The 18,732-nt window shown below is 33.6% G+C and overlaps 1 protein-coding gene and 1 long non-coding RNA gene across 8 annotated transcripts; one reads left to right on the top strand and one right to left on the bottom strand.

The window, feature by feature from the left end:
• Nucleotides 1-125: 125 nt before the first annotated feature.
• Nucleotides 126-11,514, bottom strand: LOC105830826. 2 transcript variants are annotated; one of them, XR_004962417.1, is made up of 4 exons: nt 11,428-11,514; nt 6,449-10,838; nt 1,929-2,263; nt 126-827 (listed from the first exon to the last, which is right to left on the bottom strand). It is a non-coding gene; the product is annotated as an uncharacterized LOC105830826 (long non-coding RNA). The 2 variants fall into 2 exon arrangements; XR_004962416.1 differs by lacking the exon at nt 126-827 and having other exon boundaries at nt 1,233-2,263.
• Nucleotides 1,012-17,062, top strand: LOC105830825 (plasmanylethanolamine desaturase). Of its 6 annotated transcripts, none has more exons than XM_012670437.3 (5): nt 1,012-1,958; nt 14,366-15,003; nt 15,415-15,626; nt 15,708-15,926; nt 16,099-17,062. In XM_012670437.3, the coding sequence occupies exons 2-5, from the start codon at nt 14,772-14,774 to the stop codon at nt 16,357-16,359; spliced, it is 924 nt and encodes a 307-aa protein (XP_012525891.1). In that variant the 5' UTR covers nt 1,012-1,958; nt 14,366-14,771; the 3' UTR covers nt 16,360-17,062. The 6 variants fall into 6 exon arrangements, with proteins under 6 accessions (XP_012525891.1, XP_012525893.1, XP_012525892.1 ...); XM_012670439.3 differs by lacking the exon at nt 1,012-1,958 and adding an exon at nt 2,272-4,647; XM_012670438.3 differs by lacking the exon at nt 1,012-1,958 and adding an exon at nt 8,681-8,814.
• Nucleotides 17,063-18,732: the final 1,670 nt, after the last annotated feature.

Here is an 18,732-nt window from a genome sequence, read left to right as displayed (position 1 = left end):
ACTTTTCTAAGTTTTATAATTTTTCCAGTAAGCATTAAACATATAATAATAATAATAATAATGATTTCATGCGTATGTGATTTTAGGCTATGAATATGAAATAAATAAATAAATGCATAAATGAATTGTTCGAATTAACAGATAAAAGATATATTTATCTTTTTATTACGCTAGTTGAATTGAATATCCATTTAAACACTGTTGTTGTAAGTTGTACAATCTTATTTTATATGATAAAACTTTTAAAAAAAGTAATAAATGATAAAATTTTATAATTGAAAAAATAATTTTTTTCAGATAATTTGCCGTCTTAGATATCCACGTGCTATTTTTCAAAAGTACAAAAATAGAGAGAAAAAAAGATAGATTATATAGTAAATAGATTATAATACAAACACAGAGACGAATGCAGATAGTAAAATGTATACATTAGCACATCTAAAAACAGATTCATTCACGTTTATCGAAGTCTTATCGAAATCTTGTCTAGTTACGTCGATCTGCGTGACCGCCGATAATAAACTAGCTGCTTCGATTTTAAGCTGCTAAATCGATCGATACACGTATCGCAGCTGCAACGATCTTTCATTCAAGTTTCTTCAAATTAAATAATGTGAGAATTGCATAAATAGAGCAGTTTCGTGAATGAAAACGTTTTACGGCGTCTCACGATATCAGCTGCACTAAATTTGCCACGTTATATTAAAATCTCCATCGCGATCTTGATTGAATAACGCAATTTTTGCCTTGATTTATCGCTCATTGGTGTGAGATATTCGACATCAGCCGTCTGATCGAACACGTTTTATTAGTGTGAAAAGAATACTCTGCAGAAAAAATAATCACGTTCATGAATATTTTCTTTATATTTAGATATATTATAACATATATATATATATATATATATATATATATATATATATATATATAATATATATATGGTTTTCCAAAAATTTGCGAAATATTACAGCAAGAAGATACAAATAGTTATTTGTAAATTTTTATTTCAAGCAGTAATTTTTAAAATATAATCGCTTTATATATAAAGCTATAAATTAAAGATTATGTTTAAACAGTCACCTATCATGCAGTAACTAATATTATTCCATGCAGCTCATGGACATTTAAACGTAGTTCGTGATTAGCCAGATTTAAACTCCTACATCTTAAAAATTACTATTTGGAATAAAAATATTCATAAATAACTTAGTTTTTATAACATTTCTCTATAGCTTTACTTGTTTGCTATATTATTTTGTTTTGCGAATTTCACAACAAATTGTTACAGATTCTTTCCACGTACATAATAACATATAATGTAGCTTCTTAATTAAAAAAAAAATTCTAAATATGAATAAAATCGATGATTTTAGTCCGCAATCAGACAAAAAAATACTGGCCTTCTCATTATACAAACTTTGATTATATCACAATCGCGCGGATTATGTCGCTAACAATAAGCCATTAAGTATAATATGCGTTTTGCGATCGCAAAATACGGGTTAATATTAACGTGACATTAACGAGCGAGATGACCTGGCCAATGGACGACGCATTCTTTGCGTTTCATAAGAACAACGATCAGTCTTGTTTTTTAATCAGAGCCATCACCTTCTCCCCTTCTCTTCGTTATCATTGTCCTCCTGTGTTTATGTCCGACAATGCCGTGTTGTACTTGAAACGGGTGCCGGGCGATTCCTCGCCGTCAGCACGCAAGCTCGCGAGTAAAGTACATACATGCATACCCGGCATACGCGGACTCATCCAGCGAAAAACAACTCGCGTGCGCGCGCGCGACGACGCTCGGCACTTTGTCGCGCACACCGCAGTGTTTTCCCGCTATTCGCGGACTATCGTACGGTTGGATGCGTAACAGACGATCGGTCGCCACGAGAACTGGAGACAGGACACGGATCCTGGATACGCACCTACACGTGTCCGACGGCTGGAGCGTAATCGTGAGTATGAGAAAGCCGTCTTTTATCGTTCCCTGGATTTTCAAATAGAATCAATAGATCGAGTAGACAATAGATCACGATTATGATTCAGATAATAAAGTGAATCGTGATTGATCGAAAAGTGACTTTTAATAATCATTGTGGATTCATTTCAATGTGACTGTTTGTTCTCTCTTCTTACACTTCTTGCGGTCGCGCATAGAGTTGGATTTAGCATGAGCGTCGTGGTAGTATGTTACATAGTTCTCCTCAAGCATTTGAATGCTATAATCGGCAAACCATATTTTTGGGAGAGTCCCTTGTTCCTGCAAGTAATAAACATTTTTTTAATTGCAAATCGATCAGATAAAATGCAGAATAAAACATCTGACTCTCGTTTATTTATGAAAAATAGTTTAGATCACAAAGAATTAACAAATAATTCTTATTAAATAATTAGTAAGAACGTCGGTGGGCCTGATACCCCTAGAATAATCCCGAATAATAAACAGTACAAGTTAAAATTTAATAAATTAAATCGACATTTGTGCAGACATGTATAATACTTCCAGTCATGACATGTAAAATCTTTTCATGGGGTTTTCAAAATAGCTCAACAGTATTTTTCGAGATTTTGCCATAAAAATACTTTGACATTTCTCTCGCTTATTTGCTATGGCACCAAAAAAAGTTTTCCAGTTTGAATGTTTTGAATTAAAATTTTATAATGTTTTTAAACGTGATTTTGATATTTTGTTTGTAAAGGAGTAAAAATATTATTAATTCTTTACTCAATGTTTTAAATTCCTATCAACATTTTTTTCTTTTGGAGACAAATACAAAATAAATTTTTGTCAAAGTTACGTCATTGTTATAGCAAAGGAGTGATATATTAATGTCCATTTCCTCCGATGTAGATTAACTTTGATCTCTGTTTACATAACTTATTTTTTATCTTTAATTTTTAGAAAAAGATAAAGAGCAAGTTAATCGATAATAAAGTTCACTTATGTTGATAAAAATAGATATACGTGCAAATCTTTGATTATGATTATAATATACATGTAATTTTACGAAGTCGAGTTACGAAAATCGTGATTTCTGCAAGCTCTATAAACGATGTATTATTTTTATCGCTAAATTATAAGATCGTTTAATGTTTTGCGATGTATTTTATAACACATTGACTTTCTCACTACATTTAACCGTACATAATAGTAAACTGGTGTTTTAATTTACAAATAAAATTGCAATGTAACGTTAAATGTTAAGATTTTCTTATCTAAAACACAGTATCTCGAAGTCGTAAATTGGCAATAAAAACATGCAGCGCATTGGTTTGAGTGTCTTTGTCGATGCGCTGTAAATTAAACTTGTACCAGTGAAAGAAATAGACAGATCAACATACATGAAATTGATGATGCCATCCATATTATCTATACTAGGAAAGTCGCATAGATAAAATGGCTTTAAGGAGGCAGCTTTAAAAGAGTCTACAACTTTAATGTCCATTTCCACCAATGTAGTTTAACTTTGATGTTAGTTTAACTTACTCTTTCTTTTTCTAATTCTTAATACCAGATAAGGAATAAGTTAAACCGAGATTAAAGTTAATCTACGTCGATGAAAATGGATAAAAGAGATGAGAGAGATTCGCGCTCGTGGGATACTCGCAGTTGTCAATTTTACGAAAAAAAAAAAAAATTATAAAGCGAAAACAACTCGATAACATGCACATTCGCTAGTACTAGACTGCGTTATCTCTGATTAAATAGTACTATCAGTACAATACATGTTATATGAAAGAGATAAGTGTAAATCACTTCTCGCAGATAAGATCTCGTGAAAGAGTTATGCATATCATATTGCTCATTTTCGCTATGATATTCGAAAACAATTTTTGTAGTTTGAATTTTGAATTATTATTTTAAATTATTAAAATTTTGTTATAGTTTTTAAATACAATTTTTGTGTTACGATTTGACTCGACTGATTACAGAGAAATAAAAGTGTCATTAGATATTCATTCAGTGTAATTCTCATCGAAATTCTGTTTTCTTTGCAGACAATTTAAAAGTTACAATTATTGTAACAAATGAGCGATATACGAATTCTATTAAATGAAAAGAATAACGATAGTCTTTTTTTTCGCATCAATGTCTAATGCGAAAATACTTTTAATAGCTAATAATCTATATTTGGAACTAGATAAAAACCCGTTTTCTCTTTTTTATCGAACAATAAAGCCACAAATGCCGCTAATTTAATAATGCTGTAATTTCAAGCTGTTTATAAATTATTCATGAGACCCTCGCAAACTTTGAAGAACAGTTCGTTTGTCGACAAGTTTCCGCGGAGACTCAATCGACATAACATGAGAAACAACTGAAACAGTATTATAATCCGCAGATGTAGATTAAAGTGAAAATATCGTATCGCGTGATACCGATGAAAGATGACGGTCATTGATTCGACGGGTAACACACGAATGTGTGTGGGCATGTGTGCACATTACATTTGACGAAAGCATGAAACGAGCTGATGCGTGCGTGAGCAATAAGTAGACGCTCATTTCGGTCACGACTCGGTCGCTACAACCACGTGGCTGTTCGCCACCTACGTGATTATGAGAGACTGTCACGGAGTTGCGTACGCGCTTCATTTACGTTTCACGTAAAACGGAGACACGGTCGAGGCTTACATTTCTGAGGTATCGACTTTTTCTTGCTTAGAAACACAAACGCGCAGTTTATTATTGTCTTTAAGTCATGCCGTACGCGAGTCTATAGACTTTTCTCACCCTCCTTTAAGTAGGTATTCAAAGTATTATAAGATATGTCTGTATACGTCAAAAGAATATCGCGACAACGTGATAGATAGGTCACGAATATTATCGCGATATCGACATCGTCATTACCGTCATTATCAGTGAACTTTTATACTTTCTTTAGTGAGACAAAAGACTGTATTACTGGCAGTGTTTACACAATACTGTCAATCAATATGGTTAGATGCTTTTTTTAAAGGTAAAACTACATCTTACGTTACTTTATTAAATCTTACAATAGAATTCTAGTTATTGCTGTAACGACTAACTGAAAATAAAAATCAATCTATTAATAAATAAACTTAAGGTTTGAGTTTGAGATACTCATTTTTAATGTCCATTTTTATTCGTAAGATATAGTATTGAAATTGAGCAAAGTAAAAATATTAAATTTTAATTTCATAACATATTCGTTAATTGTGTTATGCCAGTAATATGTCCACTTTCTTATATTGTCGATAATATTATAATCAAAATGAATAATTTGACGAATATAATCATTTTTAAGATTCCTAAATTCTTGAAATCTTTTGAAAATCTTTTTTGCTTTTCATTTATCATTTATCATTTATACTTTTAACATTTTTTCAAACGATTCCGCTAACAAACAAAATGTCTAATACAATACTTTGTTATATCTAATGTTTACCAATGTATCCCCTATGAATTATGCTGCTAAGGCTTTATCTTCGTATAAATCTTACGTGAGTTTTATCCAATCTTATTTACGTAATCGCGATTCAGGTACATTTACGCGACAATTTTCGCATGATCATCATAGAGGAAAATCGGTTGATCGTCATGACATATTCCAGTTAAATCCATCGAAATTTCATCGGTTTGAATCGATCTGCGACAAAAAGAGCCGTCCGTATAATTCCGTTTTTTTTTGCAACTTCTAAACTAGCGTGAACATCTCATCTGGAAAAAAAAACTTACACGCTTTTAATGCGACATCGGAATATTTTCCCGCGCCTAGCATAATTCATAAACGCATTTAGGAATGTTTAATGATAGCAGTTACAATTCTCTCTCTCTCTCTCTCTCTCTCTCTCTCTCTCTCTCTCTCTCTCTATATATATATATATATATATATATATATATATATATATATATATATATATATATATGTGTGCGGAGTCACACGATAGAATTACTCTTAAAAGTGCGACGTGATATGGTGGCGGTCCCGTAAATAATTAACAGCTTAAGGTAGAGACGGGTTTATGCGGGCGAAATCAATCTCCGCGCCCATCGCGGAATGTTGCAACGTACGTTCGGCACATCCCGCGTTCTCGGAATTGCCGCGCCGGCACTCGCAAATATTGACAGATCACCACGGCCAAGTTCCGCCACGGGCGAACTGCTGTAATATAGATTAGAGATCGATCGGCTTTGATAGAAATTGCAGAATTCCTCTGTGAATACTCGGCCGCCGGAGTAGGTCGGTTGGTTGCGCGCGCGCGACTTATCGTGAGCGCACATTTGTCGCGTCGTGGTATGATCTATGTCTTTAATGTGGACGTCGTAAGTCGCGTGAGACTCGCCTTCGGGAAAGGTCGAGCCGAATCTTAAATAAAATATGAACGCGCTGCGAAACTCCCACATGTTATAGTCGCCCCGGAACGATCAAAGATACGCACGATCCGTGGATCACGTCGCGCGAGACCGGAGGGTCCTTTACCTTTTGCCACCGGTGTTTCGGTTCAAGGCTGAGTCTATGTGGACATTGTATCTCTCATTCTATACTCTCATTTGTTGTTGGCCATATTGTCTCCGATTGCGGCCATTCATCAAAGAAAGGAAAGGAAGAAGAACAATATCATTCACCTAAATAACTGACTACGCTAAAATCATAAATTCCGAGAATCATATAAATTCTACCGGAGAAACGCGAGCTTCCCGTTTAAGACATAACGCAACAATATTTATTATTTGAAGAAAGATTTGAATTATAAGCAACGGAGATGAAATAAGAGATTTTATAAAATGGATATATATCACGACATTAACGTCATTTCAAATATAACTTATAATTAAGATTTTATAAAAGTGATTCATTCTTATTGATTATAATTGTCTGAAAAAATTAAACTGTACGTTTTAAATATATTTAGTTTTTAGAGCTAAATTCCATGATTAACAAGTAAATAAAAAAAATTATAATTGTTTTATATAAATTTTTACTGAAAATAATTGTCTTCAAAATTATGAAAACTATTTAAGTTTTAAGTATATTTTTTAGAGATTGATGGCAAAATGAATAAATATAGATCGAGAAGTTACGATAATTAAGATTTCATGAATCACAAATGAATAATTCTTACTAGAAATAATTGTCTTAAAAACTATTCAGTACTTAATTTTTAGAGATAAATCTTGTTGCAAAGTTAATAAATAGGCCGAGAAATGATGATAATTGAGGTGTCACACGAATGATTAATTTTTACGGAAATAAGTGTCTCAAAAATCAAAAACCGTTCAGGTTTCAAGTAAAATTTTTAGGGGTGATTCCGTGACAATTTAACAGGTAGATCAAGACTTGTCTAAATTATAAAATCGATAGATATACATCACGTCATTAACGATTTCCGATATCCGTGAGACAAATTGTCCTTGTAACTACAAAAGGCTTCATTAAATGACCTTACACAGTAGTTTAATCTCATAATTCTCTTAAGCACGTAAACACACAAATGTGCGCAACGTTTCAACGGCTGCTTAAGTAAACTAACAAAAGTTAGATGGAAACAATAACTTCTGACGAAATATTATCTTACAAAAAAACATTCGATATTTCGCTTCCTGCAATTTACCGGTCGATTATACGAATACGTGACATTGAGGTAAATTAGTTTCGCGCAAATAATATTCTCTACCCATTTAGAAATCCGAGTAAAAAAAGAAGAGGAGAGAAGAGCACGCAGGTCGAACGCGAAGGAAAATCACTTTTCGCGAGGGGGGTTAATTCAACGAATGACTGAGAAATTATGGGTCTCACGGAGACCTCGACGCGACGATCGCACGCGACGATCGGCTGGCAGCACGCAGCACGCAGCACGCGTCGCGCCTCGCGCACGCACACGTGGACGGAAGGAGCGCACATGCATACATGTAGGCATTTATACGTCGTCAGCGCGTCGACATGCGCCGGTGCACCTCCAGTCGCGCACAGACGACGCGCATCGACGAGGCGCGCCGACCGCATGACGGCGCCACGGGAAACGGCGTCGCGACGCCGTCGTCAGGCGGCGCCGGTCGCGGAGAAACGTGGCGGGTGCGGTGCGGTGCGGTGCGGTGCGGTGCGAGCGGCGGGCGGGCAAGCACAGGCAGACGGGAAAGCAGCAGCGCCTCCGTCGCCGACGATCGTCGGTGTTCCCTCCTCTCGGGTCAGGTCGGGTCCTCCAGTTGCCGCGCGTTTCGCTCTCGATCGTTCTCGCGGCTCTCTCTCTCTCTCTCTCTCGAAGATCCTCTCGGCCCGCGAGCCCTGAGTGCGAGCGCGAGCGCACACACGCGCTCCTTCCACGACTCTCGCTCTCCTACCCCGTCTTACGCGCCTCCTCTCCTCTTTTTCCTTTCCTCTTCGCCTTCCTCGTCGGCACGCTTTCCCAGAGATCGCCTTCCGCGCGATCTCGCTTATCGTTCGCCGTTTGTCAGACTACATCCTACGGGTCTTCGTCGCTTCGAAGTTGACTAGAAAGAATTTTACGGTGTGCGACAACCCTATAGCCTAAACAACCCGGCCTACCGCGCTGTCAGGAGGCAGCAGCCGGCGAATAAACGAGACGTCTTGCGCGATGTGTCGGTGGTGTCTGGATGCATATGTGCGTGCGTGTCAAAGTGCCGGTGCAAGACGACGACGATCCGCCTTCCTCCTCTCGCGTCATTGTTGTTATTGTCGGCTTACCATTGTCCGGCATCACCCTGTCGCCAGTGACTAATCGAACCTCGCCGATGAGATCGATCCTCGCATGGCTGCCGGCGATCTTGTCAACACTCGTAGCCGTCACTGTCGAAGAAAATCCTTCGAGGAGGCCGACAGTAGCAACGGTAACAAGGAGATACGAACTAGTCGCGCTACCTCGTCGCTAGCGACAACGGTTTCTGTCCGGTAAAAGAAAGCGGGCGATCGAATTTTCGCGCGAGTGCACGTTTGTTCTTCTTCCGCGCTTATTGGTCCGAGGCTCCTTTCTTGACCTGCAAATCAGTCATAATCTTTCAATGTGTGTTCTCGCTTGTTGAGACGTTGAAATAAAATATTTTTAAGGCGCGCTCCCACGCGACCAAATGTACATGTGCTTAATTAGATTCACCCTTGGTTGAATTAACCGCAGCCCTCTTCGTTGAGAATTCATGCTCCCCTCAGTGAAGTACTCCTTGTTAGAAGCATATCCTTTCTTTCATCATCTTCGCTCACGTGTAAAACGACGTATGTACATACATGTCAGCTCGTGGCACAAGTGGTGGTTGATTGCGTGTGCCACGGTCACATCCTTTTGAATCCTGCGCAAGGAAAGGGTGTACGTTAAGATAAATTAACTGTTTATTTTTAGCCTTTCCGTTATCGTTTAGTCACCCGACCAAATGACCGAAACTCGTTTTAATGATAATACCATTCTTCTCATATGAGTAGCGGCTACTAAGAATACAGAATTTTTATGTCCTACTTGAAAAATAAATTGATACATATAGACAACTTTTACATAAGCGAAGACACGTAATACCATTATGTTGATTATGTGATTCAATAGCAATTTACAACATAGTAAAATATTAATTTGCTTAAAAGGATTCAGTTATTACGTTCAAAATTAAACTTTTATAACAGTTGATATTTATTTATTGTAGCTATTTATTATCCTATTTAGGAAAATAGTTTGTGACAGTAATGCAAAATTATTTATATTTCAATTATGCATAACGCAAGTAAATTAATATTATTATATAATTAGATCAATTATTTTTTATGCAATCGGTATTCAAACGGCATTATTATCGCACGAATGCACTAATATCAGTAGATTAAATTATTTCTCAATTTTTTTCTATTGAAATTCCGATCCTGTCATTGAATGCGCGACCAGAATACTCGAGTGTGCATTCCATCTATATATGGTGATGCCCTCAGATCAAACTCAGATCAGATGATTCATATATACAATATGGATCATAAGAATATTTATACGCTGACAATTAGCTTCAAACGATCAATTTCTGAAGTTTTAATTTTTACTAAGAAAAGTATATGCTATATTAATTTTAAATTTTTGAATCATAAATTTTAATATAGTGATTTGACAAAAATAAGAAATGAAGTAAAATACTGGACACAGTCGATATCACAAAAGTATTCATAATTCTTGTAATTAGGTATGCATATCTATTATAATTATAATACTAAAATAATTTTTTTAGATTTGATAATACTTTTTAGAAAATAACCTCATGTACATTCGTCCTTTAGTGATATCATTACTGCTATAAAACTTAATTGGTTCGTTATTAATCCGTAAGTATTCGCGTGACTTTTTGACGTAAATGCTTTTATTTTTATTTAAGTAATCATAAACTGAGACTTTTATTTATGAGTAATCATAAATTAGTTGAAAAAAATTGTTTAAATATTAAAAATTAAAAGACACTAATATTTAAAAGTTTTGTTACATAATATATTTAATTAATAAATTTATAATTTACGTCTTTATCAGTCAGTTTGGGTCAATTTCGTGAATGTTTAAAGTTTATATCAATGGAAATCTTATATTATTAGTATAGAAATCTTAATGATATATTTATAACAATTTTGTTTTCTCGACGAGGATATCAGTCGTTTGAAATCAACCAGCTAGATGAGTGTAAACACTGTTGTGACTCATTGCATATGTGTATATGAATGCATGCACTTACCCATCGCGGGAGAATGCTCGCAAAGGCGTATATGCATGTGTATGCGCGCGCGGTTGCGCTCATATTTCATTTGAATCCTAACGAGATAGTCATGTGCCATTCCTCCTGTATGAGTCCTGTTATGTATACCATCCATCAACAACGTGGCGGTGCTCCAAACGCTACGTCTGGAGAAAGTGGTGTGTGGTAAACGCGTACAAACTTTTACCTCATTGAAACATTTAATACTTTCTTTATATAAAACTGACAATATCATTTCAAAATAAAAGAAAAATGAAAAGCAAGGTTAGAAATCGACAGAATTATATTTGCACTGTTAAAAGTAAGTTAATATTATATATTTTTTATCGTTAAAATGAGAATTTTATTAGTATAATTATAATCTTTAGTTATAACCTTTGTATATAACATTAGTTATAATTTTTGTATAATCCCATCATGTCATGAATCCCATTATAATATTTTTATGATAATTGACAAAAGAGAATGAAAAGAATTAGCTGTTATTTTACTGATTCTATTGATAACACGGCTAATACTTTACTACTCTCACAAGATATAGATTGTAAGTAAATATTAATAAAATCATTTTAAAGAAAAGAAATTATAGAAAGAATTAATTTACTTTTAATGGTACAAATTCAGTTTTATTAATTTTTGCCCTTGTTTTTCTTTCTCTTTTTATTTTAAAGTACTCCTGCCAGTTTTTGCTAATTTAATAGAGGTTGAACTTGTGGACCATAGAAAGATACATACATACATAGTATAACGCACAATGCCAACGGAGATTGCAACTTGTGCGGTCATACGAGATCACTTCAGCCCATCTCTTCTTCGTTCTCTTTGATCTCGCTTTCGCGACCGGGCATGAACGCTGTCGCGGCATTGGATTTGTTACGTCAGCGATGTTTACAGTCTTCCCTGTATTTATTCGTTAAAACGAAACCTCAGATTAGCTGTTATCTGTCGCTAATGATACGAGACTATATATTAACAATTTGCATTAAAAAAGTTACATAAAACTTGAATGCAATAGCCTCTTCGAGGATATTTTGTTCTTTTTTAATATATATAGTTAAATGTAGATTATAAGATCATTTTTTGCAATATCAAGTCAAAGGATCGTTAGTATTCAATATTAAAGAGCGTTGATTAATTATGTTATCGCATATATCAGTTTATTCTTTCTATTTTTAGATAATCTTAATCTTTTAATCTGTTTTGTTCCATTTCATTAAATTCTAATTTCCAATTCGTAATCTTCAAACACCAATGAGTAGCCTGATATAAACTTCACAAACGTGGCATTGAAAGAAAGAGTGTAAAGATTTTTTAATTTAATGTGTTCTGCACAAACCGACTAACGCGCTTCTCGTTCAAGCCGACTGCGATAAGCTGAGCATCAAAAGCGAATCGTGCCGCAGGCCAGGAGCGTCTATACGAAGCGCGAGGATGTGAATTTCGCGTGCGGATGATGACGTACACGATACGCCCGTAGTGGCGTAGAAATTGATCGGTTACGTTGTTGTGCGAGAGCCTTTAACCCTTCGCCTTCGGTTTAATTACCGGCACGCGATCCCTTGTCGCATTAAAAAGCCAGTTCATTTCGAAAATCAATTCGAGCGGTAATTTGCACCTGCGAATGACGTCGCTCATGGTCTTCTATGGACCCGAATCCTTCAAGTGTCACACAAAGATTTATATTAAGAGAGATGTTTTCTTTTTTTTTCTTGCGCCGTGACATTGTTCTCTCTTTCATCATTAGTCGTTTCACCAAACGATTTTGCTCCGATATTTCGGTTACATCGTTGCTGCAAAAATATTTGTACATAAGAATTATGTATTACATTTAATTATTATTGCACTTAATTAATTCCAAATTATCTAAATAAAAATAAATTGAAGCTAAGAATAATACTTTAGATTCGTTATTGCTTAATTTAACAAGGATAACATTTCTAATATTAATATGCAGGTAATATATTCTAATAATCTAAGGTAAAGCCATTTCTTCATTCAGATAATTTTAGATAGATAATGGCAAATAATAATGCTCTTTAAATATACTTTCTATATTCTATATTTTTTTAACAAAAATAATTTTCCAATACGGAAATAAAAAAAATTATAAAACTTTTTTCTTGTAAGTTAGTTTTTGTTTAACAAAAATATCAAAGAGATCATTATTTATTATCACATCATTTTTACGCGTTTCCATGTATTACGTATTTTTGTAGCAAAATTTCAGATTAAAACTTCGTTGAAATAGACTATATTTTTAAATAAATATGATTCTATTTTCAATAGCTAACTCAAAAAAAGTTACGAATATTTCAACACTTTTCTTCTAAAAATTGATACAAAATTAGTTAAAATATTTGTGTGTTGAGGAAAATGTATATTTGATAGTTATTATAAAAGATATATATTTGAAAATTATGAAAATTATATTCAAATTTTTCATGTTACAATTAGAACACTTTGTAAATGAATACGTTCTGCATTGCTTTAAATACACTCTTGTAGTCTTGTGTGCATTAATGTATGTACGATGTAAAAACGCGTTAACACCTACGAATATGTACCTCTTAGTTTCACGCTCGAGAATCGCTAATGTACAAGAATACGCGCCGAGTATTTTAACGTGGCGTAGGAGGCTTGCGAATGTCGTTGTGAATGTCGCGTGAATCCGAGAACACTCACGCGATACTCATGGAGATATGAAGACATAACGTTCTCTTTCCACGATTTCGTGTAAGTGTGGAATTAACCCAATTTATGATCGCGTAACGACTAATTTGAAATTGAGTAGAGTTTCATGTATTTTGGCGTACGTGGCTTGTATCATTCATTACGATATTACTAATAACAATATGTAAATAACCGATACAAAATAGATGTACGAGTGCAACATTTAATGGCAATTGTGTATGAATCATGTATGAATGAACGAGTAATATCAATTTAGATAATATCAGTTGTCAACGTGGATATATGTGTAAAGTGCTCATTGTTAAGCGCGATGTCTTCACGGTGTTTCTTTCGAACTATGGATTCTTCGATCGGAGTGTCGAGTCAATTGCTCCTTTGAGAGAATATTGAGCACAGGCAGAAAGAAAAAGAACGTTCTTCTTTTAAAAGTATTTTTATTTTTGAAATAAGATTATGTAGCATTAAACAGACAATTTGTGTGTGCTTATATAAAGAATTTTGTTTAGTTATATTAAGAAAAATATATTCATTATTTAAAATAATAATTTTCATTGAGTAAAGAGAAAAAATAATGGATAAAAAATATCAATATCTTCAAAAAATTAAAAAATTTGATTTTTCTAATACTATTATTATCAAAACATTCGTATTGTTACTCTTGATTATTATGATATTGAAATAAAAATATAGCATTTTGTTGAAATTTAAAATTTTTGAAAATGATGTTTATATACAGAATATAACAATTGAAACAAGATTAGGTAGTAATTAGTAAACGTGAAAAACAATAATTATTAAATATAATAGTTTTTAATTTTATACTGTTTTTTTCTGTGAGTTTTTACATTCCCTTCAAGAAGCAATTGACTTATCGTTGTATCTTATACGAATCTAAGTAGCACTCAATTGTCGCGATAATATTTAAATGATGTCTCGATCTTAATTGAGATTTTACATCAAAGAATGTTTAATTTAATTGCAGGTGCTTGCTGTAACATCCGATACCTGAAAAATACGGAAGATCTGAATTGGAAACAGATGAACAATTCTAAATTTCTCTCAGGATAATGCATGAACTGACAACTCATGATTTCATTGCATGGATTCAAGTGAATAATTTCCTTCGCGACAGAAAGAGAAAGAGAGAGAGAGAGCATCGAAGAAAGTGCATAATGTGATCATCCCGAAATAATTTAATGTATATATAAGATATATACAAGAAGAAAACCCCATTGCCTTCATTCAGCCTACGAGTGAAATGGTAGCATTCTTTTATGCCGGAGAAGGAAAAATTTCTGCCAAACGCATTTGAGTTCTAAAGAAACATGCTAAAACTTTCACGTTTGCTTACGTAAATTTGCGTAAAAAAATTCTCTTGGCTAGAGAACATGGAGGATATAAAAGTGCCGAACCTAGGGCACGCCGCATCGGCCGCGTGTTCTATGGCGTCCAACTTCTTGGCACCGGTGAAGACCGAGCGCCAAATCTATGAGAATTCGATGCTCGAGGACGATCCTAATGCCAATTCTGTGGTGCCGACCTCGCAGGAAGACAGGACTGTGCCCAGATGGGGTCCAAATCACAAAGGCGCCCAGGAACTTGCGAATTTGTACAGCACCGGTATGTAGAATTTCCTTATCACGATTATTAAAGGCTAGCTAGTTTCGTTTCATATCTCTCGAAAGAATTTACATAATGACAATAGAAAATTATTGTTCTTGTAATTTATGAGTTGCCAATAATCTATTATCTAGAAACCTTGAAATTTTTGCTTCGTCATCAGAAAAGAGAGTAATGTTTATTAACGTATGCAAGAATTTATATGTAAGTGCGTATTTCATTGAATTTAAAAGAAGCGAATGAGAAGCGGTGATAGGCATGCTTTTTACATATTTTAACATAGCATTCGTGACTTTTAAAAACTTTTCAAAAATCTTTTCTTACATATTATTAATGAAAATATTACTTTATATTAGACATACTTGTAATATTAATTAATAATAAGAAATTTCACTAACATTGTACTTTCAGGAAAGAGAACACAAGAAGGAATCTGTGTGGGAATTTGCATCACTCTCATAGCTGTGAATTCTATGTTCGTACTCATCAAATTACGACTGGAAAATTTGAGTTCCATAGCAATAGCTGCTCTGTGTGGTATCATTACGGCTGACTTTGGTTCTGGTTTGGTTCACTGGGCGGCGGACACCTGGGGATCCGTTGAACTTCCGATCCTGGGAAAGGTAAAGAAAATGTGGGAATGATTGCTAATGGATATGTAAACCATGAATTTTAATTATGGAGTGTTTTTCCTCTTTTTCTAGAACTTTTTACGACCATTTCGTGAGCATCATATAGATCCTACCAGTATAACAAGACATGATTTCATAGAAACTAATGGCGATAATTTTATGGTCGCAATACCAGTCCTGTCTAAGCTTACATGGGACTTTTTAACATTACCCGAAGCAGAATTACAACAAAAGTTCGTGTGGACGTGCTATTGGTTCCTGCTTGCCATTTTTGTAGCAATGACTAATCAGGTAAATATCTCATTAGAAAAAATTAAAATAAAATGTAAATATTTTAATTTTAACAAAATTATTTTTTAGAGTATTAATAAATAAATGTTCTCTCGTTTTAATGAAACCTAATATTTACAAAAAATTACATTATTTTATATTGCTATGTGCAATTAAAGGATGTACTTTACAGATACATAAGTGGTCGCATACGTATTTCGGATTACCCACTTGGGTTGTGTGGCTCCAGGAGCATAGAATCATTCTGCCGAGGAAGCATCACCGCGTGCACCACGTCGCGCCCCATGAGACTTATTTTTGCATTACTACGGGATGGCTAAATTGGCCTTTAGAAAAACTTCACTTTTGGTACATCCTGGAGGTGATAATCGAGTGGTCTACTGGCTGCAAACCCAGAGCCGACGATCTGAAATGGGCGCAAAAACGTTCTTGAGAATTAATAATTGTCCTCCTTTCACTACTGTACATTTTACTATATGCTCGAGATATTTAACGTACGGCCAAACGTCGGAAACAACCAAAATACACAGACATCGAACTATGAGGTAGAGACTAAAGTTGAAAAGTTTGATTGGACAATAGTTACAAAAAAGCTTGTATACATGGAGTCTTCAATTGTTCGAAGAGGTATCGAGATATATATACATATTAATACTTCTTTCTTTTAATACTACGAGGCCTTTTGTGAAAACAGTATGAGTAAGGACAAATAACGATTATTCGATATGCTTTTAAAATTTACACGTTTTTAATACATACGCGCAATAATACGTGTATATATATATATATATATATATATATATATATATATGATACGACAAATAAGAAATAAGCATGAGAATTTCAGAATCACGCTTAACAAAATTGCAATCAGATAAATTTGTTACAACACCACTACGTCGATAACTTCTTTATGTACCGCACAATCATCGCGTATCAAATTGCACAAACTTGTAAATCTTATTTCAGCACGATATATAAAACAATTTGAGAAGCAACCGTGATATTGAAGGCCAGGCATGGGGCGTAAATAATAAGCTAAAATACCTCATATTTTTTTTAAACACACGATGCATTTTTCTAATGTGTCATCAAAACAAATAAAAGTGAACATTATAAAGATATACCATGAAAAATATGCGCATATATATTTGTATATATGGTTTTTGCATATACGCGCGCATATGTACATATATATATATATATATATATATATATATATATATATATATATATATATATGAGATCCAATTAATTCTATAAACAGATTTGGAAATTATCGATTTATTTCGTATATAAAGCGCTGTTTACGAAGAATTGTCAAACTATAAAAAAATTCTTTTCTTTTCGAATTAGAAAACAACTGCAACGTTTATTGATATAAGTGTTCCAATATCGTCTCTTACGTAAACAAAATGAATTCCCTGAACCTCCTAAATATGATATTAATCAAAATCTATGTTTGCATATATAGATACATTGATCGAAATCAGCCAATTTTAAGCTTTCACTGCACTAATAGTATAATTAAAATAAAATTTTTTAATTAAAATAAAATTTTTTATCACTATACTTTTTTATATTTTATAAAAAGATAACTTCCTCAGAATAAAAAAATATTTTATCAAATTTTTATTTTAATAATTAAAAAATTTTTTTACGTACTCGTTAATTATTGTAAAAATTGGCAGTTTGGTTTTTGATTTTGCATTTTTATAAGGATATAATAATATTTCATGATTAAAACTTAGAGCTAAGAACTGTACGATATCTGCCTGTGCTATTGTTGGCTTGCTTAGTAATAAAATTCGTAATTATTACGCATGAACGCAAAGTGCATACAGCGTGCATTATAATTTGAGACTAAACTTTTTATTGTAAAAAATGAAATTTTGAGAAATTTATTTGCACAATTGATAAAAAGCAGAGCAGAAATAGGCATACAAATTGTTAAATAAATTAATGAAAAATTAAGATTTTTAAACAAGTATATATCGTTAAGATTTCGTTACACGTACGCCTGTTTCTTTGCACACTGGCTACACTTCTTGGCTCACGATATGTAATCAGAAGATAAAAATCTCTCGAAGTGCTACGCATAAGTACAAATCGTAGGTTCAGGGACCAAAGACTTTATCGTTGTATTTTCTAACGTGATCGTCCGAAACGCTTGATCTAATTTAAGTGAAGTATACCGATGCAATTCACTGTACATACAATTCGTCCAAGTCGTATAAACAATAAGTTTTCGCTTACTTGCAAATGCTTCTTCGCTTATTATCGAAGAATTCTCAACTGCGAATACCTTCATTATTTTATTTATTTATGTAGAATGTTACAGTGATCTATGTTCCTTATAAGAAAATATATCAGTTATAATGTTCTTTAAACGAAATAATATTTATAAGAAGTCGCAATTACTGTAATTATTGTACTCATTGTTATTGTTGTTGTTATCGTTATAAGAGACAGTGTAAAGTTTAAACTTCAAACAAACTTCATCAGATAAGAAACAGTCGAGTCTGAAACTTTTTCATTCTCATTTATAATGTGATTTTATTTAATATCACTGTGAATTATTTTAAATACTCTTGCTATGAAACATTAGATCCAAAGAGATAAATTTATTTATTTATTTTATAAATTATTCTCATACGAGATGTGACACATTTTTTATTTCCTTCTTGATTCCTCTCACACGACATTTTCACAATAAGTTGATATTATAAACTAATTTTATTTATGATTTTATCTGTGTAACATTATAATTTTAATTGTAATGCTAAATATTTCACAAAAGCAAATT

The sequence above is a fragment of the Monomorium pharaonis genome, chromosome 3 (assembly GCF_013373865.1).
Source record: "Monomorium pharaonis isolate MP-MQ-018 chromosome 3, ASM1337386v2, whole genome shotgun sequence".
NCBI lineage: Eukaryota > Metazoa > Arthropoda > Insecta > Hymenoptera > Formicidae > Monomorium > Monomorium pharaonis.
The sequence above is the reverse complement of the archived record's forward strand: the minus strand, read 5'-3'. Positions and strand labels throughout refer to the sequence as shown.